The 27,946-nt window shown below is 34.1% G+C and overlaps 2 protein-coding genes across 2 annotated transcripts in view; one reads left to right on the forward strand and one right to left on the reverse strand.

Annotated features, from left to right (window-relative positions):
* The window catches only part of LOC136040238 (uncharacterized), a 218,125-nt gene that overhangs the window by 21,809 nt on the left and 168,370 nt on the right, over window positions 1-27,946 (reverse strand).
* LOC136040234 (acetyl-CoA acetyltransferase, cytosolic-like) lies at window positions 159-27,883 on the forward strand. Its single transcript, XM_065724435.1, has 8 exons — window positions 159-286; window positions 3,100-3,221; window positions 8,509-8,621; window positions 11,770-11,969; window positions 18,055-18,284; window positions 23,954-24,145; window positions 25,494-25,656; window positions 27,508-27,883. The coding sequence occupies exons 1-8, from the start codon at window positions 235-237 to the stop codon at window positions 27,624-27,626; spliced, it is 1,191 nt and encodes a 396-aa protein (XP_065580507.1). The 5' UTR covers window positions 159-234; the 3' UTR covers window positions 27,627-27,883.

The raw sequence follows: 27,946 nt of genomic DNA on the forward strand, positions 1-27,946 counted from the left end.
TTCAACTTGACTCAGGTGGGAAATCTCGAATTACATTTATCTTCATGGCTTTTGACATTGGAATAACAATTTATCACCATATAAATTTTTTTCCCTTCAGGATTAATGGTGGAAAATTTACGATTGTATTTATTTGATCAATGTTTGCCACCTTATCTTAGTTAGATCAACTGTGGATTTCTTATAGTAAACCTTTTAGTTCATTTTTCAGTCTTCTTCGGTTGAGTGAACACCATGACTGGGAGCAAAGATGTGTATATTGTGGCTGGAGCCAGGACTCCTATTGGTAATTTTTTCTTATTTCTTATATAATTTTACCGCTTCCCTTCTGAAATGTTCGACCTGTTGCATTTTCTGCTGAAATATGTTCATGCAGAAGTTTATGTTCAATACCTCTCCAACGCAGGTGGAAGGTACTTTATTTCGCTTGTTTTCCTAAAACGGGGATCAACCTACGTAAGTCATTTTCGAATGTCTATAAATAGAATTAATTGAAAGTTTTCTTTGGCAACTGAAAAGCCTTGGAGTTATTTTTGCACAATTTTTTTTTTTTAGCGCGAATTTTTGTCCGCAAATCTAGAGACAATCTTCACGTCATTTTTTCTTTTTTTTTTTGTAGAGGTAAAATCGTTGCCCCTCAAATCGTTCCGTCTAGTTTTGGCAAACATCCAATTGAGGAGCTTCGCACCGAAGATTAACTGTAGATCTGTGGTTTTAGAATTTTTTTCTTTTCTTTTTACATGATGACTGGTGGTAGTAGACGCATATCTACTTTTTGTTTTTTCTCTTTTTTCACCTCTAGTGTGGTGCAGAAACATTATAGAAATATGTTTAAGGACGAAAAGATATTTTCTTAATTCGAAAAGATATTGCTATATCTTGACCATTTTGTAATTAAAAAAAAGATAATAAAAAAAATTCAATTTTTGACAAAAGATCTTTATATGTAAGACATGTATATTTTGATAATATCATATAGCAAACTTATTTTATGAACCCTCGCTTCTCTGGGATATTTTTTTTTTTTTTTTAATCTTATATATTTTTTTTTTTTACTTTTGTTACTCATACTTGAGTAACGCCGCTGACGGATACCCTCTGGCTCGTTTGTTTCTAATTTAACAAGAAAAAACAAAAGGATTTTTCCTATGTTTTCTACTTTATTCGTTACTTTAAAGATAGAGAGCACATTAAAATTACTTCAAAGAGCTGCTTGGGTAAAAGTAATAGCACCAGAATTTCCCGAAAATTCGTACCATAGAACGAGTCACAGAGAAAAAGAAATTAGAATCGCTCTTTTTTCTTTTTTTTTCTTTTCTTTATTTCAACTAAATCATATACAAAAAATATTTGTGAAAAACTGGAAAGGGGTCACTCAGTCACAAACTAGCAAATTAGAACTAATATTTTACTTATTAAATGTCAAAATCTATTGAGGGGCCCACTGTGACAAAGGTGCCAATAATTGACCAAATTTACAAATTTATTCTAAAAAAGAGTGAAACGAAAAATAACAGGGAAAGGTGGTGCCTAAAGAAATCTTAGGGGGGAGGGTCCCCTGGATTCGCCGCTGTCAAAACTTAGAAAAAAAATATTTCAAGAGACACGTGTTTATTATTCTGTAAAATATATGTGTCTTATATTATCTTTTATAGGAAGATGCCGTTTTTATCCAGAGTTGAAATTTATTTTAATATCGGCTTTTTTGCTTGCCGAATGTCCTAGATATAGCAATTTGCTTTCAAAGGAGCCCTTTCAATGCCTCCAATGTGAAAAAAGACTTTCGGTCTCGCTCAAGATAGGTACCGTAATTCCCCTATATGGGGTTTTCGGCAACGTAGATTCCAATAGCGCAGTTTTTATTTTGGTCTAACACTTTTATCGGGTTATATGCTATTTTTCGAATTTTAAGATTAATCAAAATATCATTTACCATCCATGAATCAACTTCAAATGGAGAAGCTTCCTCACTTGAAGTTTTTTAAAAGTTTCTTCCTTTTTTCGAATACTATAGGCTGGAGAACTGACATCCTTGTTTAATTTCTGTTAGTAAAATTAACCAGAACAGGAGGTCAAATCAGGTTATTTTTTGTTAGCATAATGATAAAAAAAAAGTTTCAAATTTCTTTTTACCTACCACGAAAAACTAAATAGATTTTAAATATTAAAGCTTAGAAATGATGTAGCTTAAATACTATATATTTGCTTTTTTTGTTGTAAAATCTTGTGGAGGTAAACCCCACAGTCTGGTATATGTGTACTAAGGGTTATAGAGTGAATGTATAGCTTATTTTCAGAATCGTTGAAATAGCAATGAAACTATAACAGATTACATATATTTTGAATCAGAAAAATGAGCAATGTTTTGGTTATATTTTGTTTTATGCCAAGCCATGTGTGCAGGGCTGTATTTAAGGATTTGACGCTACTTGGCCGAAGCGTTTTTGCCGCTTCGTTTTCGCAGGATTATCGGAGAAATATCGAAAATTCCTAAAAAGCACAACGCAACTGATGAGCTAAAATTAAAGAAAGAAAGGTAATATTTAACTCCCAGCTGCCATGCTTTGGAGATATATGATAGTTTGTAAGTGGCCATGGAATTCCGTTGTTGTTTTAAAATCATTTCTGTGGATAGGTAGCGCGACGGTGGAGTCCACCTGGTATTTTAACAATCAATCACATCAGTCCAGTTTTTATTTAGAAAAAAAAAAATCACTCAGTGATAATTTATTGCCCTCCCTGGCATTATCTGCCCCTAGGCCCGGGCCTAGTTGACTAGTGGTAAATCTTGGCCAGCACATGTGACACATGACAAGTGTCCCAACTCCGGAACATATTATATTTTTCAAGTATTTCCGGGTACTGTTTATGTTTATGTCTAATTTTTTTTTTTAAAGACAACTCCAAGGATTATTGTCCTTGGACAATACCTACTATTAGTGTCTACGAGGGTTATCATTGCTAATCCATCTTCAATACTTTTGTAAATTCAACAGATTTTCGTCCAAAATTTGGCAAAGTTGTTGTGATAAGGATCGCATTGCTGGAAACCACGCGCCTTTAAATATTGAAAATAATATACTATCCCCGTTTTTTCAGGGTCCTTCATGGGTTGTCTGTCAAAGTTGAGTGCTTCTGAACTTGGGAGTGTAGCTATAGCTGAAGCATTAAAACGTGCTGATGTCAAACCAGAAGAAGTAGACGAAGTTATTATGGGACAGGTAGATTATGATGTAGCTTGAACTGATTATAATTCCTGCATAATAGGTAAAATGCTTTGGTAACTATCTTAGGCATATTCTTTCCCTGGGTAGTATATGCCTGCAGATAGGGTGAGTAGGGTTCATTTTCTCTTAGATTTGTCTTTAAGAAAAAACTCCTCTAAAACTCCTTACTAGAAATACGATTAGCGCATAACAATTCGGATACTTGGAAATACTAACATTTTCCTTGGGGGTAAATATCCCTTTCCCACTTATGAAAAGTACATTGACCTATCCGTCCCTTTACCGTGCTCACCAATGCGCTAGTATAGTTTCTGAATGGGGGCTGAGATTTGAAGTACGTCCTTAATGATAGAATTTTCTAATATCTCTACAGTTTATTTGACCATTGCGACCGGTAATTTAGAAAATTGGTTTTATCTTTATACAGTTTAAATAAAAATGGGACTTTTTTTTCTTAGAGTGAAGGTTTCTAATAATTTAAGGTTAAAAAAGTTTATAACAGGATAAAATAAATGACAAGACAAGCAAACGTCAGTTGGGAAACTTAGGTATTGAAATTGCGGTTCTAAGTTATATTATATTATTGTTTTTGATTTTTATTATATTATAGTATTGTTACTGATTTTTTTTTATTAAAGTTGGTCAGCCGAATTCAGTGGTTAAGTTATTAAGTAGACAGATACTCAACTTCAAGAATTAAACCTCAGAATAGTTCCTTAGTAAAATGGTAGAATCATACCATTACGTGGTTATTTTTTTATGTGGTTTTTTCTTTATGCAATAAAGATAGGATACGTACGTTGTTGACCTGAAGGCCCAAACCTTATATGTACCTTATGATTTTCTGTATGTCCCTACAGTATTGCTTTAATTCTTCTCTTTTGTATGTTTTACCTCCTCGTCTTTCAGACGGTGCCATTTTTTAAACTACCACTTTTAGAATTGTTGCTTATTGGGAAGCCACATGTAGAAAATGTGTATTTTGCTCGATTTTTTTTTCAATAATTGCCAGACATTAAATGTTATAATTTCGTGTAAAGACTGTTTAATTTTGGGACCATTTGTTCTGCTTTCCAGACAGATCTCTTATTTAGAAAGGAGATAAAGAGTGCTTGTATTTTTGGCAAATCGATGCAGTACCTTGCTGTCTTTGGATATTTCTTGCAACACCTCAATCCTAGTAGTAAAGCTCAAACGATAAATAATAACTTGAAATTGCTCATTTTGGACTTTTCAAAACAGAGCTCTTTTGCTGATAATTTGTTTTGTGTGACAAATGTCACACAAAACAAATGGAATACAAAAGTATCCAAACTAAGCCAAAAAAAAGTTGATTCGTAATTCTTTTTTTATTCTTTAGTTTTAATTCGTTAGGATATTGTATAATTTTTTTGTTTAAAAAAAAATATTTATTTAATTTTGTTTATTCTTTTTTTTTACAATTTTTTGAAAACAGTGAAGGACCAATTCTAAATCTTAAAACGAACAGAAATTAAATGAGGGGGGGGCTGCTTCCTTTTGAACCTCTCGCTCTTTGCACGGAGGTTTAGCTTTTTGTATCAGTTTTGATTATTATTAATGCTCAAACACAAGGACCGTTGGTATGGAACATTGAGTACTTTTAAAGACCTATTAAATTTTCATGGTTTAGTGGTTTGCGCCTTCCTGAAATCCCAGCTCTTTACTTTGAAAAGCTTTATAGTACTTTAAAATACCCCTTGTTCCTACCATTGGTCCTTGGGTTTTAAAAATTTGAGACAAAAAGTTAAATATTGTCGTACAGTGTTCCACTCGTATATGGAATAACTTCTGTTCATTTTAAGTTTTAATATAGCTTCTTTGTTGTTTTAATAAGATTTTAAACTTGCTCTAAAACTAGAACTTTTTCTTTAATATAGTAATTAAATAAATAAAAGACGATTTTTGCAATCGAAAGTAAAGAGCGCGGTAATAAAACTTAAAAGGAACAGAGATTATTTTGTAAATGTGAATAGACGCCCCCTTTTTGAGCCCGTGCTCTTTACGCTAAAGTTCCACTATGGTTAAAAATTTTTCGTAAAATACAGTGGTTTAAAAAAACATGTAAGGATGTTACTCACGGGCATCGGTAGAGTGAGGGACAATATCTCCACAAAACACGAAGACATTAAACATTGTATATAAATAGGAAGTCCAAAATATTACCATTTAAACTCGCTTAAAAACAAAGTTCCTGGCAGTACCAGCCGCCCACCGATAAAATAGAATTCTAGGCGTGGCTCATGGTACGCTGTTCCCAGTTTTCAGCCTCATGAAAACTGTTCCCAGTTTTCAGCCTCTCTGCCAACAGGCAGGTATTGTTATTTGCGCTGCATAGAAAAAGATTATCGCAATGGGAGGGGCGCTACCCCCTAATGCACAAGTAATAAAGGCATAAACCAAAAATTTTCCCAAGAATTAGGTTAGACATTAATTCCTCTCAGCACTTTTTGAAGAAACTGACACCCTCCACCCGCCTAAACTATGACTCACCACTCCTCCTTCACAATAGCTGATGCGCAATTATACATCGCTGAAAAGAATTTCTGTGTCCCCATGTTTTGGGGAGACCAATCCCATTAATCAACTTGGTTAAATGAAGCATTAAAATACATATGTATAGCAACCATTTATCATGTATGAACTACTTGACTTTTCAGGATTGAATGTTTCACCATGATGTATTGCTTCATCTAGAACGGCAAAACTCAATCTATCCTTTTTTTTCGGTAGAAAATTAGTCCTCTTTGGGTCCACAATTTTTGGCCACTTAAAAAGAGAACTAAAACTTTTAAAGTCCTCTGCCTATTCTCTAGCCCATTGCTTTCGATCCCAGGAGAAAAAAACAACAACAAATAAACAAGTATTCGCGATCTGTTTTCTGTATAAAATTTACAAAATACCACATTTTGTAGATAACAACTTGACACCTTTACAATGGAAATTGTCTTAACAAGGAACTTGAAATACTCCTTACTTGCAGTTTGTTACCACGAACAGTCTGATAATTCACTAAAACGAGCGAATTTGTTAAAAAAAAAAAAAAAAAAAATGAATGGCAAAAGTGGAGGTAGGATGAATCTGAAACCCTAGTTTAATTGGCATATGACTGATAGAACATAGTTGCGAAAGTGTTCCCCCTTTTATCGTAAAATTTGTTAAACCAAGGATTTCTTTAAAGCTACAAACGAGCTATGATTAGGATCAAAACAGAAATACTAAAAGTGTTAAACGTTTCAAAATATTTTAAGTACGTTTTTGAAGAACAGCACAAGTCTCACATGACCATTCCATTGTTTTGTTTGCTCACCATTTTTACATCCGAATCTTTGCAGATACACAATGTACCTTCCAATACTAATCTTTAGACATGACAATGTCCTGAGTTGAAATTAACACCTATATGAACGACATGACACTTGCTTTGTCGTTTCAGTGGATTGAAGCTGACTTAATAGTCTTATGTATATAGTCATAATCATGTCACTATTTATCGTTGTTGTGGACTGATGATGACGTTACATTTAAATTGACAAGTCTCATCGTTTTCATACTTACTTTCAACTCTTGCTGAACCAGATACGACAGTGGAACTCTGATACTCATCGTTGGTACATCTTTTCAAAACTTGACGTTTGCTGAGAGCTGTCACCTTCTCATTCTGTTTGCGTCTGCTTTTTGCGCTCAATTTGCCAGCGTCATTGTTTTTCTCGTAGTACATTTTTTTCTTTAAGCTACGTGTTTAGCTTGACTTTCTCTCTAAATTTTTCCTTTGATTTTGTGATACCAATATATATGGATCTGATATCTTTGTAACCCTAAAGCTGTTTTTGAAGCTCATAGGAGATTCTTTTTTAAACGGCTATTGGATCTTAAAATTCAGCATCAATTGACCCCTTTCTTAACTTGTTACGACGTTCGTTCATTATAATTAGAGAAAAAAAAACTCTTATTCTGATTCTAATAGATAATCCCTATTACGGCCCTTACTGTATCCTCCTCCCCGTAAGTTTTGTGATGTTGGTTAAAAATTTTGTGATAGTCATTTTGTTCAGAAACTTAGGGGTCTAGTAGCCTCCTGTGTCAGCATAACCCTCCTCACTATCCGAATTGTGTAAACTAGCCGTTGTTCATAGATTAATTTCAGTTGAAAAGTTGTTGAGCATTGTTTACTAGACCTAGATTCCCAAAAGTTCATATATGGAAACGGCGTGGTACCTCAATAAGTACCTCAGTGGTACCTCAGTATATGCTATGTGCAGCCAAGTTTTCACATTATTGCTGTTCTCTGTTTAGTAACAGGTCTACTAAAATATAGAAGTCATTGTTCAGTAACGGTGTTTAGTAATATTCTTCATGACCTAACCCCGAATCCTTGTAAAGAATGAACCACTATTTTTAATATTCCTATTCTTTAATAGGCACTTTTTAATTGAATTTCCTAATAACATTTGAATGTTTAATAGGAATTTCTCATACTGTTTTGATGTCATACTTATAATAATACGTAATGAATACAAAGGAAAAATTCCGTCTTAATTAAAAATCACTTCCTACTTCAGTCCAATCAGTTCTAACTCTTAAAAGGACAATAGAACTTTTAATTCCCGTTCAAACGAGTCCTCTCTCAATCTTCTAGGGTCATTGGCTCAATATTATAACCTCTTGAAAAAGGCCATCCCACATTGAGCACCCGGAAGAGGTGTTCCTCTTCTTGGAAGAGGTTGCACACACAAAAAAACAACAACAAAAAAACGAACAAATAACGAATATATGATCTTTCTTCTGGGGAAAAAAAAGTCTGTTTTTTTTGTAGGTAGGAACTTGACACTCCTACAACAAAGCTCCCTCATATACTGAATTTGATGGTGTGATTTTTGCTTTTTTTTGGGGGGGGGTTTGATTTTGATTTTTTTTTTCTTTTTGGGGACGTTTCCCCTCTTTTTTGAAAGTTGGAAAATTTTCTTAGGCTGGCTGCTATTGCAGGGTAAGATTAAACTTAATGATTTTTTTATTATTTAGAATCAGCATAAGAAAGCCAAGTCTCTCGGTTCACTAATTGTTTTCAAAATTCCTTAAAAGGTTGGTTAGAACGAAAACTGTCTCTTGAAAAATTAACTGTGATTAATTAATGTAGATAATTAATAATTACTTAATTTTTTGACAGATTGACGAAAGGATGTGGCATTAATCAAAACTTATGTGTAATTTTAGTGCACAAAGAGTAATTTTGGATCTCCCCTGACTAGTCTATTACTTTCAGATATTAACCAGCTTATGTGGTGCAAATACAGCGAGACAGGCTGCATACAGAGCTGGCATACCTTTCACTGTGCCAGCTGTTCAAGTAAACCAACTCTGTGCCTCTGGGTTAAGGTAAACCTTAATTGATATTCGTTCAAGTCAAAAAATGCATGAGGGAAAAGATAAAAAGAGAGATTACGGGGCTTCTGTTTTGAGGCTACTATTACTATTGAGTCATGGCAGTGCCGTGCCTCATAGATGTCATTGCAGCTTTGCATGCTCCTTCCCACCCCAATTTACTTAAAACTTTACTTTTTACCTCCCTCTCATGAATTTCCATTTTCCTTGTGGCTTCTTCTACCCCATTTGGGGATACCATTTGTCTTTTGGTCCCGGATGGGTTGCCGTAAAGCACAACCCGTGTTAAAATATTTCTTTTAATACCATTGGTGTGTTTCTGCAAATCAGTCTCATTATTGCTTAAGCTGCAAATGAAAAGCGGCTGGACGTACAAGGAAAATCAATTTCTGAGAGAATCTATCACCTTTTTAAAACTTTTTCCGTTCTTTTGTGAAATATATTAAGCGAGTAGAAAACATAAAAAGTTTTTGAGCTACTATATTTTTGTATAAACTCTTTGACTCTCACTCTATTGCGTTGTGCAAAGGGGCTACCAAAAACTTTAAAGCTCCCCAATAAACTGAATCTGACATATAGCTGGACAATATCTCCTCTGCATCTGAATACTTGATGTGCCATACTAAACGTGGCTGCTGTAAAATTGACTGTAGCTCTTATAAAACCCTAAATGCTGCACAAAACACTAAATGAGCTGTGTAGAACGTGGCTGCTGTAAAATTAACTGTTGCTCTTATAAAACACTAAGTGAGCCGTGCACAACGTGGCTGCTGTAATATTAATTATTGCTCTTATAAAACCCTAAATGCTGCACAAAACAATAAGTGAGCCGTGCAGAACGTGGCTGTTGTAAAACTGACTGTAGCTCTTATAAAACACTAAGTGAGCCGTGCAGAACGTGGCTGCTGTAAAATTAATTATTGCTCTTATAAAACCCTAAATGCTGCACAAAACACTAAATGAGCCGTGTAGAACGTGGCTGCTGTAAAATTAACTGTTGCTCTTATAAAACACTAAGTGAGCCGTGCAGAACATGGCTGCTGTAAAATTAACTATTGCTCTTATAAAACCCTAAATGCAACACAAAACAATAAATGAGCCGTGCAGAACGTGGCTACTGTAAAACTGACTGTAGCTCTTATAAAACCCTAAATGCTGCACAAAACACTAAATGAGCCGTGTAGAACGTGGCTGCTGTAAGATTAACTGTAGCTCTTATAAAACACTAAGTGAGCCGTGCAGAACTTGGCTGCTTTATAATTGATTATTGTTCTTATAAAACCCTAAATGCTGCACAAAACACTAAATGAGCCGTGTAGAACGTGGCTGCTGTAAAATTAACTGTTGCTCTTATAAAACACTAAGTGAGCCGTGCAGAACATGGCTGCTGTAAAATTAAATATTGCTCTTATAAAACCCTAAATGCTGCACGAAACAATAAATGAGCCGTGCAGAACGTGGCTACTTTAAAGTTGACTGTAGCTCTTATAAAACCCTAAATGGTGCAAAAAATACTAAATGAGCTGTGCAGACTGTTTCTGCTGTAAAGTTGACTGTAGCTCTGAGTGTTCAAAACTCCGTGCTTTTAAGAACCACAACGTTTCAGGGAAACGAAAATTGAAATTTTCTTTGGAAGGAATAAAAAGGAATTTTAGAAATTAATCAGTTTTTGAGTAGAACAAATAGGTTGGCTCTATCCGGAATTTAGGAGATCAATGAAAAACCATAAATATTTCCGAAAATTGCCAACATAGCCAGGACCGTAAGATGCTGACTCCCTCAAAATCCCACAGCCATTTATCGTGGCTGTGCAAAAACTGAGCCATTTATCGTGGCTGTGCAAAAAAATGTGAAAATGCACTTTTCGCATTTTGAAGAACGACAGTGTTTAGAGCATGGAAAAAACAACAAATTGTAACTAAAACCTTTGTCAGTTAGCAAAAAAAAGTCGGATATTTTTGTTAAAACTCAGTTGTATATTAGGATGTGTTAGGTTTATGTTTGATACTAGTGGTATTTTGAGACGTTTCTTTTGGCTTGATCCAAAAGTCAGAGAGATTTCTAGGGGTTGTATTATTCGACGTGGCTTGACAAGCTGCATACGGAGAATCCCATAATTAAATTTTGGCCAAATTGACTCAAGTGGTGTGCACATAACAAATCTGGTATGGAAAATAGGAAATTCTCTCTCAATGTATTTACTCGAATTTCTTTATTATTAGCTAGATAGTCGGATTTGAATTTTAAGTACAAGATGTGCGGTCAAAATTTTACCAAAAACAGCCGGTCTTAATTGTACCCAAAAAATAAATGCAAAAAAGGATTAAAAATTCACATTAATCTTATAAATGTAGCAAAATCTTGGGGTTGGTGTTTTCTAATTTTAAATTACCTGTTTCAACTGTTTAAATCTATTTTCAGTTTGCTCAGAGAAAGGGCAGATATGCATCTACTAGTGTAAAAATTTGTTTTTAGTTGTTTTTTTTTTGTCTCGAAATTTTATTCTTAACAGCTGAGAAAGACATTGATAGTGTTAGAATCTCGTGCTCAGGTATTCCATTCACATATCTATTCCAAATACAATCGGCTATTTCTTGGCTAAAATTCTAACCGATACAATTCGCACGGGGATGATCAAACTTAGGTCGAGTTAAATCCATGAGATGAGGAAGAAAAATATATTTGTTTTCTAAAATTCATATTTGTTTGTTATAACTCTCCTAAAAATATATTTTCCTAGCCGAGTGTACCCATGCTATTTATTTATCCCGTAGTAACATTGAAAAATGTTTATAAAAAATTGTTACACATTAAAAGAAAATATAGACGCGAAGAAGGAAGGGAGGAGAGGGGGGATATAAATCAGTATTCGCAAAGTAGGAATTAATTCTTGCTAAACTTGACTTTTCTATAACTTTGAGAACTGTTGTTGTCTCCAGGATAACTCCCATAAGTACAGAAAAGCTAAAAAAAAAAAAATCTAATTACAAAAAAAAATTATTTTGAAAAATTAGACATGACATGTTAGTCTTTCCTTTTCCTATTCCTTTGCTTGAATAAATTTAATAATGAATCAATTCGATTAAGTATTATCACAGATAGTACTCAACAAGGTTCAGGTTTTTACTGGTCCATTTTTCAGAGCAGTTGTTCTAGGCTCCCAAGCCATTCAATGTGGCGATTCCAAAATTGTAGTCAGTGGCGGAATGGAAAGTATGTCTCAGTCGCCACATGCAGCGTGGTTGCGACCTGGAATCAAAATGAATGATACCTCATTTCAGGATACAATGATGAAAGATGCCTTAAATGACCCATTCTTTGGAATTTCGATGGGGATGACAGGTAAGGGAGATAGATCCTTGGTTTGAAAAATCATCTATGTTAATGTCTCATGATTAAAAAAAAAAAACGCAACGACCTATGATTTTATAGACAACAGATTTTTATTTTCTTAATTAGCTGTTTATTAAGTACAATTTAGTGATACAATGGGGATTTGAGATTGCTCGAGTTTCCGTAGGAACGGGGAGGGGGGAATAATCTTTCAAAAAAGGCGTATTTCTTTCTGAATATGAAATTTTATCTTTCAGTACCTTCTTAAAGAATTTATAGTACAAGAAAGAGGGATCCTCTAAGCTTTGTAGGGGAGGAGTATTTGAGGCGAAGAACAAAAACCAGAGAAAGAACCTTGTATCAAGGGGTATGCAACTGCCTGTGAACTTGAATACTTATTCTCAGAAAATGTGACATTTTTAATGTTCGGGGTCAGTATTGCGGCACCTACTTCACTCACTCTGCAGGGTTTTCCAACCCAGTTGTGGCGGACGTGAGTCAATAATAACTGTCTATGATAGAAGGACGACATCCTATAAACAATGCGGTATTTAATGCTTTTGAGGAATGTACAAATAAAGAGGATTTAATTTTTTTTTCAATTTAATATTTCTTTTTTTCAAATTCGATATTTATCTATTTTACTTAAGTTCTTTTCTTTGACTGATTTGCAGAGGTACTGATAGAAGCAACGAGTAAAACATAAGTGGGATCAATTGGTACGATAAGGTCCAGCATCATTTTCAAAAACTCTCTAGGATACTTGCTTAACTGCCACCCAGGATTAACCCTCTATTGGTCAATTTATCCGTTTTATTCTTACATGTACTTTTGTCTTAAAATTACCCAAAATATGAGATTTTTGAGTAATGGTATAGCTTTGTTGTTCTTTATATGTGTATAAAAGTATATTTATATACCGTAGACATTAAACAACTGTCCAGTTACGTCCATTTATTTAAAATTCTTTTTTTCGTGATATTTGAATGCGACTGGATTATCGCTTTGAATTTTCTCGTCATAGGGATGATAAATATTTGAGTTTTAAAAGCTATCTAAACGTGAAAACCCCAAGTACTGGTGTGAAAACGATAAGTCTTGCCAACTTAGAACTAACATGCCAGTATCACTCTACAGAAACAATAAAAACAGACATGAGGAAGACTAGCTACTTATAGACTTAAGACTATCTTTTGAGAGGGAGAAAGATGGGTTTATTAATATAAATAACAAAACAAGCAAATGGCCCGAAGTTAAGCAAAAGTCAAGTCACCTTTGATATGCCAATACGTAAAAGGGCGTATGAGTTATCAGATAAGGGTTAAATAGTGTGAATTTATTAAAATACTTTGCTTGTGTTATATTTTAATGCAACCTTTAATAATCTTTTTTCTGTTCAGGTTTTTCGTAATAAGTACAATAAACACTTTTGTCTTGAAAGTATCCAAATTTGGAACACCTAAGTATTGGTACTGTTTTTCCATGTAACATAGCTTATCAAAGCAAAGAAAAGTTAGAGAATTAACCAACTTTTAGAAATCGTAAATTAAGTTCCAGATTAGTATTTCTCATTTTTTCTAATACTCTCCCTTAATTTTCATGTCTTTTGTTCTCCTTACAAAAATAGCTTCTATATTACATAATCGTATATTACTTCTATAATACATTAATCAAATATTAACTACAGTTTGCTCAAAAGAAGGTACTGAATTACTTTCGATTTCAAGAACCAAAAGTCATGTGAATAGTTAAGCCGATTTAGCGCTAAGTCAAATAGACATGATTTTTGTTACTTCAAGGTTCAAGATTTTATTATTAATACCTTATTTGCACAACATATTAAAATCCCGACAGAGAGAAAACTTGACAGAGTTGGGAACAAAAAACACATAACACACAGATTTAGACTAATCGTACTTCTACCAATATTTAACATATATATATATATATATATATATTTCAAACTAATCTCAAAAATAAAAAAACAAAACAGTAGGTAAGTCACCTTTCCAAACTCCTCAACCCACCGAAAAAATTCCAAATTTTATTAACTTTATTCAACTCATCAACTGGGGAAAAGGGACCAACTCCCCCAAATCACGCCCTGAAAAAGAGTCCTACAGATGTGTATGCAAGCATATAAACATACATATACTTATTAATAAATTACATCTTCACTAGGCATTCCTTAATTTTATTTTTATAAATTTGGTAGGGGAAGAGATAGAGGATAACAATTATGACCAAACTTATTCGATACTGTAATTAAACTATTTGTTAGTGAAAAGCACAATCTCTCGGACTTAATTAATTAGTGGCTGACGAACCATCCACAACCTCCTGGACTGTCCACATGAATTCAATACCTTCAATAGCTCAGATTCATAAAAATACACAGGCAATGCCGTCTTACAATACTGAGCAACAAACAGAACTGATTGAAACATTACAAACTGGTTAAGTGAAAGGATATTCAATGTAATATAAATACTCCGAGTACAAGATTTGTTTGGTAGCGAAATAGGAGATGGAACTATATTCTTTGGGTACTCACAATCCTTTATTCTGTTGTCTCTGGAGTGGCAGTAAGTGGCTCTTAAATGTATTCGAATAAGCAAATGGGGAATAATTCAGGTAAGAATGTGCTAAGCTAATATAGACGGACCTCAATGCATAAACATGAGGTGATGCCTCCTTTCAACACTTCAGCTTAATTTCAACTGAAGATGGCTAATATGATGCTTGAATGATAGGTTTTCATCAGTAACATTTCCTAAGTAACGTACCAAGTTAACACACTCAAAATGCACGCTATTTGAAGCCTGACTGGAGTCCAGTACAAGAAGTTGAATTCCGAGAGTAAATAATGAATTCGTCTTCTCAGAATTTGCTATCAGATGATTAGACTTGAACCACTGCAACGACTGACATATATTTTGGCGAAGTATCAGATCAATAGATCCAGAGATGCTACACCCCGTATTATCAGCAAACAACGCTGTAAGTCCGAGATATTTTCTTGACTCACTCAAGTCATTGCCATAGATCAAGAAAAGCATGGGGCAAAGTACACATCATTGAGGGACTCCAACGTTCTTCGACTGCTGCACTGTTCTTGATGTGAAGTCACCACCGTCAACGAATTGGTTTTGGTCATATAAGTACGACATAATTAAAAAGCAGGTTGATCCTCTTATCCCGAAATGATGCAGTTTATGTTCCAAAATACGATGGGAAATCGTGTCGAATGCTTTTTTGGTGTAAAAAACACAATTGCTGGAATATCACCCTTATTCAAGACGTCATGAATAAACTGAGTAACAACTAAAACCGCATGCTGGGTAGAGTGGTTTCTTCTGAAACCAAATTGTGACAAGAGAAAGAAATTAGTCTTCCCTAGAAACGAAACAATACGATTATATCAATAAGTTCAGAAAAAGCCGATTAAAATTGACGTTGGACGATAATTATTTGCATCTTTTGACTCACCTCCCTTATGTAACACAACTATTCTAGCGGCTTTAAACCAATCGGAGAATTTTCCGCACTTAAAACAAAGGTTAATAATATGAGTTAAGCACTCTGTAGTTTATTGGATAATCGTATTGAGCAAATTTGTACTAGATCCATCCGGCCCGTTTCTCAAAAGCCTAGGAATTACCAATTATCCTGAAGAGCGAAAGAACAGGCGAAAGAGATATTGATAGATTATTCTATGGAAGTAAATACTTCTTGAAAGAGTATCTTCTGATGACTGCAATACAGCCGTTGGTGCAGAAGTCATTTCACCGATAGTAGCAAAATGGCGGTCAAGTAGTGTAATCACTTCTTTTTTTCTTTCCCGGTTGCCCCATCTGTGGCTGTCATTTCTTCGGGAATTTCATTTTGTTTCATCCGATTCAGACAATCATTAATTAATTTTCGTGTCTTCCTTGGCTACCCTTCCCCCTCCAGGAATGCTTGTTTGTAATAACTCTGCTTCGGTGCTCGAATTAATTTTGTTAATGAATTTTTATGGTTCTTGAGATTTTGCTTGATATCTCCAGTCAAAATTTATAAGTATTTCTGATACAGCTCATTCTTTTTGTAGACTTGAGTAGGCTATACTTGCTGTAACCCAAGCCTTAGTAGGCTGTTTAAGTCTTCTATTTGTTCTACAAGGGTAAGGGTATGCCTGGTCAAGCGCATTTTTAAAGATTTCTAAAAACCTCTTCGCAGCCTCATCCGGGTCTTTAGACTCATAAAAGGGTAAAAATTTGGCTTTTACTTACTTTTTGCTGCTGTCTGGCAACAGTTGGAGTAATACAGATAATTCGATCACACACCACCATAAAATAATCTGATATGTCGTCTACGACGACCTTACACGTTCGAACTTGAATATTCGTACAAATAGTGTTAATAAGAAACTGGGAAATTTCAGTAACTTTAGTCGGTATACGACATGCAGGGAGACATCCGGTGGCTAAAACTGTAGACAGTATATCTGATGTTACGTCATAAGTGTGTAAATTACTCGTGCTGCGGTTACGCAGTACAGATCTATCAACATTAAAATCAGCCATAATGATCGACTTACGGCATTTACGCGACAATATATCAAGACATAGCTGCAAAATTTCAGTATACCTTTTGGCGCTTCCACTTGGAGGACGATAGCACACGCAACAAACTCATGGTTAACCTCAATTTCTACCGCTAATATTTCAAACAGCATCTCCACGTTCAAATGTTCCACATCACTAACAATTTTAACAGGTATTGATGACTTGACGAAAAGTTCGAGTCCTCCTTGCTTTTTATTTTGGCAATTCTAATAAGGCACCAACTTATAAAAAAATTTATTTTGGCACCAACTTATAGGCGAAAATATTAACTAACGTTTCAGTTATAAAATTTAAGAATGTTCCACGCAAACCATATACGTCCAATTCACTAGACGAAATAAAAGAAAAAATCTTATCCAAATTTCCAACGAGACTACGCCATTTCAGGAATGCCAGCCGAAAATCACCCGGAAAAAACTGTGTACTAGACAAATAATTGAACAAAATATACTTATTACTTGGTGAATTAATTACTTCCAAATCCAGGTATTTTGTTTCAGAAGTCGAATTAGAAGAAGAAAAAAATCATTAAGATCAAGCGGGATATTCTAAAGGGAATCAAACCCCTCAATCTCCAGCCGGTGAGATGAATGACTTTTAGTTAAACTCAACTTACCAAATATCCTGGGTGGGATTCTGGAGCAGTGAGTGAAGAAGATAGTTGATATATAGGTTATATCATCAACGAATCGTTATTAGTATCATACTGTTTTCTTAAAAAACAAGAAAATATACGCCAAAAACTGAACCTTGAGTAATGCGAAAAATAGCGAAGAAAAAATATAGAAGTCAAACACAAAAGAAATAAATATTAATATAAGGAAAAATTTCAAGACCAGCAAGGATTTCATGAGATTTCCCCCACAATCTGCTCTTTTTTTTCACTCGATATAAATTCTTTGGCGTTGGCCATTCATAATGAATAAGTCAACTTTGTTTAAAATTGATAAAGCTAAGAAGTGTTTTAGTCTTAAATCGATATGAAAATGATGTTTTGGAAGCTCAGTAATAGGTTCATGGGACAAGATGAGATTAGACATTTACCGTGATGTATGTTTTTCTAAACTAAGCGTTAAATCAAAATAAAATGGAACAGAATAATCTCCAATCAAATAGATTTGTAATTGAATCAAGTATCCTATGAAATTCAATCGAAGTTCAAAAAAAGTACTGGTGTTTATAATGTTTTTGGGGGAAGAAAGAGGTGAATTTGTCATAACAGTTGATCAGAATATGTTTTCTTGTGGGGAAGAGGGCCTAGTCCTCAAAAAGTGCGGTATAAACCCTAACTCCCTGATGTTTTGGCTGTGTTCTATGGAAGAACAATCTCGAGGTATAGAATTCTTTGCTGAATGCTGAATGCTAGAACTTCGTCACTCTATTTATTGGCAGATATAGAGATATGTATAACAACTGTGAGGGGGGTGGGGTCTCCTCTACTCGTCAACTGTGCTACGACTGAGTACGTTAATTAATTTCTTTTCTAGCCGAAAATGTTGCAAAACAATGCGGTATAAGCAGAGCAGAGCAAGATGAATTTGCTGCTTGTTCACAGCAAAAAACTGAAACCGGTGTGAAAAAAGGGGTTTTCAAAGAAGAAATTGTACCTGTTACTGTGCCAGATAGGAAGTGTCCCTTGACTGTTACAGAAGACGAATTCCCTCGATCGGGGACTACAGTTCAGACCTTGTCTAAACTAAGACCTTGCTTTGAGACGGTAAAATGTTTTTACATTAATATGGGTGTATAATGCTATGTATTTTCTTTTCTTTGCTTTTTTTTGAAAAATGAAATAGAGGTAGTGCTGCTTGTTTCTTGCATTTTTATGCATCAAATAATTTTGGGGATTTTATAATCATATTCATTCTTGTTACTTAGAGTTTAGAAATGATTCTTGTTGCAAGAATAGCCCTAAATTCATATATAAAATTTTAATTAGCTAAGACTGGCATTTGTTGCCGTGAAATCGATGGATGCTGAATTAATTTTTTTTTGAATTGATAATAAGTAAATGATTAAAATAATCAAATTCGTTCTTAAATAAAAATAACGTTCAGGGTTATTATTAAAATAAAGATTGGGGGGGTATTAATACAAAAGATTGATAAGTGTACTGCCACTCTGTTTGATAAGTGGAATAAGAACTGCCAAAAATTCAAGACAATTTATAACTTCATGGGGAATAGATAGAAGATAACAGATGAAAATAGAAGATAGTTGAGAGAAGATAACAGAAAAGAATGTGAAAAGCACCTAGATAAATGAGTATGAGAAACTTAAAAGAGTGGAAACTGAAAAACGACGTACCGAAACCAAAATTGACATAACATACGCATAATACTAGTATCGAAAAGTAAAACGACTAGTAGTTTGCGATTTGTTCCTTATTTATCCTGCCTTAAAGAAATGCAGAACTTTTTTTCCATTTGCTTTAAATGGAGAGGAGAGTAAAGGAAGCCAATTTTGTTTTACCAGTAGACGAAGTAGCCTACTCAAATTGCCAAGATTTTCGCAAGCTAATCAAGACCTACTTTGTACAGACTGGATTTGGATTTAAACAAATTAGTTATAATTTACAGAACAATTCCAATTTTAAACTCTATAGAATTACAAACTAATCGCATCAATTGTGTAATTTCATTTGAATTATTCTACTTTTTAATTGAAATCGCTAGATGCTACTTTCTGTTCGGTGCTTTTTAATTCCTATTTTTAGTGTTTAATTTCTAACTTCCCATGTAACATTTCCGAGTTGATCTAACGCTTATAAGTTTCATGTCCTCTTTGACTGTAATTAGCGTTTCCCTACCTAGGACAGCTCCTCCACTAGCCTGATTTATGAGCTCCATGAGCCCTGAATGAAAAAGGACAAAGAAAATGAGAATAAATCGTAAAATAGTAGAAGCATGTATTTCACCAATAACGTTCACGCGACGCGAGAAAACAAACCCCAGCACTCATACCTTCAAAATAATATGAACCTGATCAGCACAGGCCAATGCCCAGTCAACAACTCCATCCCCTTAATACCAAAACAAAATCATAATATTCAAAATATACCACCAATATATCAACAATAATAATAATAAATAGAAAGTTTACAATTTACTATTGAACTTAAATTCATTTTAACCTTATTAATTAAACTCTTCGTAAGGAAATCCAACACAAATTTTTTGAGGGTCTCACGCAGCTGGTAGTGAATTCCATATCTTTTAAAATTGTGGTCACCGGATTAAGGTTGGACTCGGTGCACCGCGTAGAAGAAATTTTTCCGCCCGTAGAATTTCCTAGAGCATATGATGAACAATTAGAAACAACAAGTTAGATTCTTTAAAACAGTTGGCAGTTGCTCGTGGACTAAGAGAAAGCAAATTACGCACAGGATGCGAGATACATAGACCGAAAATTTAGTAAAGGCTTGATGAAAAAACATTAGTCTCTTTGATAGTTTTTCTGGCTCTCTCGTGGGAAGAAGAAATCAAACTTGTAGAATACGTTAAGGTAGACATCCAAGAACATATCCAGGGGAATAGGGGGTTTGAACCCCCACCTCCTCCCCCCCAGAAATGCTTGTCCGACTCGTAAAAACGTAAGAAAAGTAAATATAGACAATTTTTGATTTGTTTTAAAAAAAAATTGTACCCCCTCCCCCCCAAAAAAAAATCCTGGGCATGACCCTGTAGACATCTATATTAGCATTAGCATACAATCAGAAAGTTACGGTGAAATCAATTGAGAAATAAAGTTTAACAATCCAACGAGAAAATGAGTGTTTAAGTGTGACTCAGGGTGGTGCTATTGTACAACAGTTTCACACTAAATGCAATTAAACATTTACATTAAGATAAGTAAAGAATAATATATATAAGCACTGGGCAACGCTGGTTCAGAAAAGAGTTCAGACATATCAGCTTTTGTTGCCACATGAACTAAATATCGTTTTGGTAATTATACCAAAAGTAATTTATTTTCTGTTTCTTCTGGAATCTGGTAGAAATCAAGCCATTATCTTCCATTTCCTCGGGTTTCATTCAGCCTCTGAATTGTAAAGAATTGATTCAATTTCCCAGTTTTAGTGACGTTCATCAAGGGTTATAGTTATGCAGTTTTAAAAAAAGTCTTCTCTAGTATTAAGAAATTAATAGACATGTATTTTTTTTCATTTATTAATTTTTTTTTCTTTCATTATTTGGTCTTGTTTATTCAGTTGTTTAGGAGAGTATTGTATGGGTAATATCTATAAACACGATTATAGCATTAAAAAAGAATTGTATTATGTCATATAAACTAACAATAAATTTATTGATTAAAATAATATCTGATTATTTTATAATATGTCAAAAAACTACTTCATTAGAAGTTTGTTCAATAAAAGTCAGTGATAATATCATGAATTATTTTAAATTTGAGAACCTTTAAATCAGATTTATTTACCTAGTTTTCAGTTGTAAAACTAAATGCAATTTTACACTTCTTTTACGGAATTAAATAAAAAAAACAAGTTTTTTAAACTGCAAGTAAGGAGCGACAGTAAAACTTAAAACGAACAGAAATTACTTCGTATATGAAAGAGGCTGCTTCCTCATCAACGCCCCGCTCTTTACGCTAAAGTTTTTTACTGTTTTAGAAAGAAGAATTGAGAGAAAGAGTCAAACTTTAGCGTAAAGAGCGGGGCGTTGATGAGGAAGCAGCCTCTTTCATATACGAAGTAATTTCTGTTCGTTTTAAGTTTTACTGTCGCTCCTTACTTGCAGTTTAAAAAACTTGTTTTTTTTATTTAATTTCTGAACGTTTTTGAAGTAATGCATGTTATTATTTTCCAGCTGTACTTTTTAAATTAAAAAAATACTTTAGTGTAAAGAGTGAGGAGTTGCGCAGGGGACAACCTCTTTCATTTACGGAATAATTTTGTTCGCTTTAAGTTTTAATGTCGCTCCTTACTTTCCGTTTAATTTTTCTTTTATTTAATTTCTGAACGTTTTTGAATTAATGCATGTTTTATTTTGTCTCTCCACAATAATTAATTCATGAATAATTAATTATTAATTGTTAGTAATAATTAAGTAAAAAAATTAAGATCAATAATCATCTCAAAATTAACACAAGCAAATATTATCATAAATCAAAGTGTAGCTAATTTCACGTGTAAAGCTTAGAGTATTAAGATGAAAAGGGTGTCAAATGCACACATCAACAATATTTTTGGAACGGCTTAACGTGTCAAGGCGAAATTTCCGGGGCATCATGAAAGTGATGTTCAACTGAACAAATATACACATTTTAATATGCACAATCTAATTTCAGGCATGTGGTCAATTTTCGGGGTGATTTTTGGAGCTTCCATCTGTATGTTCGCCATAGATTGGCCCAAAGTTGAAATATTTAAACTTTTATATCTAAACTGACCTACCAAATAATGCTAGTAAATCCTGCTCTCCCTTCATGGAAATTTTCTTCTCCCATTACAAATTCTCGAAGGAAAGTTCCCCCAGCATATCCCCCTCTTCTCAACCCCTCCCCCAAACCAAAAAAATCCTCCTGAAAACGCCTGTATACTTCCCAATAACCATTACTATATGTAAGCACAGGTCAAAGTTTGTAACTTGTTGCCCCTCCCACGGGGACTGTGGGGGAGTAAGTCGTCCCCAAAGACATAGTTATAAGGTTTTTCGACTACGCTGAATAAAATGGCTATCTCAGAATTTTGATCCGTTGACTTTGGGAAAATAATTAGCGTGGGAGGGGGCCTAGGTGCCCTCCAATTTTTTTGGTCACTTAAAAAGGGCACTAGAACTTTTCATTTGCGTTAGAATGAGCCCTCTTGCAACATTCTAGGACAACTGGGTCGATACGATCACCCCTGGGGAAAAAAACAAAAAAAAACAAAAAAACAAAAAAACAAATAAACACGCATCCGTGATCTGCCTTCTGGCAAAAAATGCAAAATTCCACATTTTTGTAGATAGGAGCTCGAAACTTCTACAATAGGGTTCTCTGATACGCTGAATCTGATGGCGTGATTTTCGTTAAGATTCTATGACTTTTAGGGGGCGTTTTCCCCTATTTTCTAAAATAACGCAAATTTTCTCAGGCTCGTAACTTTTGATGGGTAAGACTAAACTTGATGAAACTTATATATTTAAAACCAGCATTGAAATGCGATTCTTTTGATATAGCTATTGGTATCAAAATTCCATTTTTTAGAGTTTTGGTTACTATTGAGCCGGGTCGCTCCTTACTACAGTTCGTTACCACGAACTGTTTGATCACGTTTTACCCTGTTTTACCTCTTTTTTTTTTAACCAGTTTAATGCTAATTAATGGCAGTGTTTGTCTTTGGCTTCAGCAATCAGAAAAGTTACACTTCCTAAAGCCCCATGACGACATACTTTTCGCCCATTTTCTGCTGATTTTGCGCGTACATTATTTATTTTTGAACTTATTTTCTGCTAAATGTTAAATCTTCATATAAGAATCGAACATCTTTTGCATCAAAAATTTAGCTCCCAATTTCTCCATTTTTTAAAGGTGCATAGAGTAATGTAAATTTCCAATCAATCTACTATAATATACCCTGCTTGTCTTCCCTACCAAGCTTTTAGTAAATTGAATCAGTAAGGCTGTAGATGAAACAAGAAATTTATAGGTTCTGAGCTTATTGAACTTATCGCGTGAAATCATACTTTTCTTCATTTTCATCAACCTAATTTCCGATATTATTTTCACACAGTAGTTTTCTCTTGTTTTTCCATGTTAGCGTCACGCATAAAATTTATATGTCACGCCTAACGATTCACAATTCATCAAACTATTGACATTACCAAAAACTTCTGATCTTTGCTTTGGAAGTGAAAAAGGTCGAATAAAAAATTAAACTATGAACTTTTAATATGATGGTTTAATTGTAATATAACTCGTGTTACCTAATTGCATTCAGCTTAGCCCAGATTTAAGAAAGAAAGTCTTATCAGCGCTGAACTCTTTTCTGTAGGGAAGCTGGGATAAGCTATACTCTTTACTCAAAGTTCACGATACTTTTTTTTATTAACTCTGAATAGGATGGTGATGAGTCAATTATCGCATCTAACCTTCCGTTCAGTATAGCTTCTTGCAATCGATTGCAATTGATTTCTGTTGCTGAGATCTCGTGAAAACCATTTTGTTGTCAGTAAGAATGATTTTCATTGGCTGTCAGTGATAAAACCAATTGCAGTAAACTGTATTGAACGTGGCTTACAGCTTCTTGTATTAAAAACAAGATCACACATAGAAAATATGACGATTACCTTAATTTTTAAATCACTTAAAATAAGATTATTTCACTAAGTTAATTTGGCTTCAAATCATGTTGCAAGTGGGAAATAATTTATCATCTTTATCTAGGATGGTACTGGATCCGTAACTGCTGGCAATTCGTCTGGAATTAACGACGGTGCCGCCGCTGTGGTTTTAATGTCGGCTGCTGAGGTGGTCGCCAGAGGGGTTGAGCCTCTTGGCCGAATAGTTTCACATGCCATGTCGGGGATAGATCCCAGAATTATGGGGCTAGGACCCATTGAAGCAGTAAGAAAAGCGGTAAGTTTTTCTTACAATTAAAAATTAATTAAGAAATTAATTGTATTTATTGGGATATTATTTTGTAACTGCTACATGCTTGCATGTTCTAACGAGAGAACTCGATTATTCGGGATATAGTGAAAACTCAGTTGTCTCAATAATGAAATATCCCTTCTTTAGTCTATAGTCAGGGTAGCATCAACGAAAGAATATTTCCAGTGCAACTGTCTGTATGAAATGTTTACCGGATGCTCGTAAAAAGCTGTTTTTGGTAAAAATCTACCATATATTTTATTTGTTTTTAATCCCAATAAAACTGAAAAAGTAAATAGTGGAGAAACAAATAAAGAGAGACGAAATAAAAAATTATATTATAAATTCATGACCTTAAGATGGTGAAGCAGCTGTAATTATTTTATCAGGTTGATAGTGTAATTCATTTTATTAGTTAAACTTTGAAATCCTTCTTAATTAAAAAATTAATTGATCGTAGTACCTCTATTGATTTATTTTTATTAATACAAATCACTTTAATTAATTTAATTACTTATTAGTATTAATTTTTACATAACTAATTGCAAATCTAGGTTTAGCAAAAAAATTAAAATTTACCCCTTTTGGGTGAAGAGAGTCAGGGCAAAGGGGGTCATTCGAAGAGGAATTTACGAAATAGGTTAGTAATTATGAAGGTTTGTGTCTGTGAAAATCTGTGTTTATTTTATTTTACAACTTTCTGTTTTGTTTCGGGGCGGGGGAGGGGGATTCAAACAGGGTTATCTTCGTTCCCTTAGTACAACCAAGGAGTGGTCGTAAAATATTTTAAAATAAAACTCTAAAAAAAAATTGGAAATCCTTTAAAGCTATTTTCCAATGATTTACATACTAATTTTAGATCTAAGTTTTCCTGGAGACGATTGAAAAAAAAAATTGGGGGGGGGGGTAGAATCAATTTGTATAGTCTATAAACACGGAATTATTAACAAAAGAGCTTTTGTTGCGGAATAAGCACATTCTGGGACAACAAAAATCAATACATTATGTCGGGAATATCTAAAGGTTTAAAATAATATTATAATATTAAATAGGATAAAATATTAAATAATTTGCTCACTTATCACCCAAATATTTCAGTTTCCGTTAAATTCACGAGATTTACCGTTATTATGTTACCGCCGGTACAATTTTTGTAGATCAATGTTGGAATTGTCTATTTCTGAGCTATCAGATATGCTAAATTTCATAATGTGATTTTCATTTTTAGCTCCCCATTTTTAGGTGGGCATAGATGTCCTCCCGTCCCGTAAAGTTCGATACTTTGTTTCTTTTGATGCTCTTATTGTACATTCTTATACTATTTTTGTTTCAGCTGTTGAAAGCCGACTGGACAATTGACTCTGTTGATTTGTTTGAGATCAATGAAGCTTTTGCTGCTCAAAGTATAGGTGTCATAAGAGAATTAAAATTAGACTTAAACAAAGTCAATGTAAATGGTGGGGCTATAGCCTTAGGACATCCTGTAGGATCTTCAGGTATGTCTTTTAATCTTTTTCACTTATTTATTTAGCTTTCTAATATATTCTACTGAAGTTCAAGAAAGATGTAGTTAGTAAATAATAGTAAATAAACAGAATACAAACTTTACGGGGGAGGGCTACGTTTGTTTCAAGTCGTAATGTTGATCTCCTCTTTCAGTTGAATTCCGTTGAATTTCTAACATTGCAGCGAAACAATAAGAAAAACTCGAAAACTCTCTCAGAAATTTCACGGAAATAATCAGTTCTTCAGTACAGTCCGTGGTTTAACAATTAACTATTTAGACCTACTTGATTTTCTTTCGTGTTTTACCACATTCACGAGAAAATCTTACTGCTTACGATTTAACGTTTTTCTCGAAAATGCGCGCACAAAATTTAATATTCTGCGGAATTGTTACGGCAATCCGTAAAAACCATAATGGTTGAGCTCAGAATAAAATAGTCTTATAGTGAACATACTTTCTTCAACTCCATATATATGTACATAATTTCCTTCTTAAAAATTTGTCCCAAGTTTTTGCCCGGGCTAACCCTCTTTTTGGGTCCATTCCCAAGGGTACTACTGAAATACTTCAGGGGTATATTGAACAGAGTTGTACTGAAATACTATGCTAAAAATGGGAAATTTGTTAAAATTGGTTTAAAAAGAGGAAATTCGGAACTTTAGTGATTGAAAATTCTGCCAAAGTACGAGTTTCCATTTTAGACCTTCTGCATATAGGCACGCTTTTAGCCTATCCCTGAGTATTTTTATTGCCCAGTGTCTCACTTCAGTCCAACATTCGGGGGATCTGACTCGTTGGATAGGATTCACTTTTCAATCCTGGTCGTTGTATTAAGGAAACCCATAATTTTTCGTCTGGGATCTCCTGTGGAATTTAGGCTGAATTCCTTGCCTAACTATTGTCGGAATCTCTGCTGAATGTTTAGATTGTCCCTTATGAACCTGTTTACATAAATGTGCTCCCCCTTTTATCATTCCCTAAGCCCTAGAATATCTCAACTACCAGTAACTATTCTAAAACTGTAACTGATAATCCTATAACGCTTAAAATATGCGCAAAGTTTTGTTCCCGTTTTTGCAAAATGCTGGAATTCTAAACTGATGGTTTAATCACTTTAGGTATGTTTTGAACTTTCGTCATTTCAATATTTAACTGACTTTACAAATTGTTACTTCGTTTGTCCTCTTGTTCCGTATATATTTTAGTGTATTGTTGAAAAAAAAAACTTTGGTGTCTTGCTGGATTTTATCTCGAGTATAGACAAAAATTAGAATATTGTTTACTTTGATTTAAGCTGTGTTTTTAATGTGTATGTGTGTTGAAAATGTATCCTGGGGAAATGTTCAATAGAGATCAGAAGATTTGTTCTAGACTGCTGGACCCACAAAAATTAGGGCTATAACTACTAACCTATTGCAGATCATGCTGCCTTAGACAAACAGTGCAACGCACGCTTCTCCTCTATCTCAATCTGTGGAAACTTCACTATTTACTTCTTCTAAATAATCTTAAATATCCTTTAAAGTTATCTTTATAACCCCATCTTATGCCACTCGGGGATGATTTGATTTTCACTTTGCATAGATAAATGACCAGAAAGCATATTTTTGGCAATCTATCATGTTTTCTCCTCAAAAGGTGGCTAAGCCATGCTAAACTTTTTTTAATTATTAAGTGGGATGGAACCACGTTTTTCCGTACAGCTTATCTAATAATCTAAGTTTTTCCATGCCTCTTTCCCACCCCTCTTGGTAGAGCTTTGTTAGTGTTTATGTGAGTTGGAAATATATCTTGAGAATAACGTTATTAAGATAAAAATAACATTTTCTATTTCTCCTAGGTGCAAGAATCCTGGTAAGCCTACTTTATGCATTGAAAAAGATGGCAAAGAAAAGAGGGGTTGCATCCTTGTGTGTTGGAGGAGGAATGGGAATTGCAATTTGTGTTGAGCGTCCATAGTTACTAGTATTATTTTAGGGTCAATTAAATTAGTGAACAATTCCAGTGATCATGTCATTATTTTTCCTTTTTTGGACCAGGCCACGAAAGTACCTGTATGTTTGAACAGGTTTTAACAGCCGTTATTTTGTTATCGTTTATCTCGAATAGAGCCTTGTTATCAATACCTTCAGTTTTTAAGTGCTTTACGTCAATCGAATATATCTTTTTTCATACCACATTTTTTGTGTGTGTAGAAAATATAGTTTTCGTTTTTACCTCTTTTTTCATACTCAGGGTGACGGACGCGGTCCATATGTCTAGTTTAGCTTAGAGCGTAA

Source organism: Artemia franciscana, chromosome 20 (assembly GCF_032884065.1).
Source record: "Artemia franciscana chromosome 20, ASM3288406v1, whole genome shotgun sequence".
Taxonomy (NCBI): Eukaryota; Metazoa; Arthropoda; class Branchiopoda; order Anostraca; family Artemiidae; genus Artemia; species Artemia franciscana.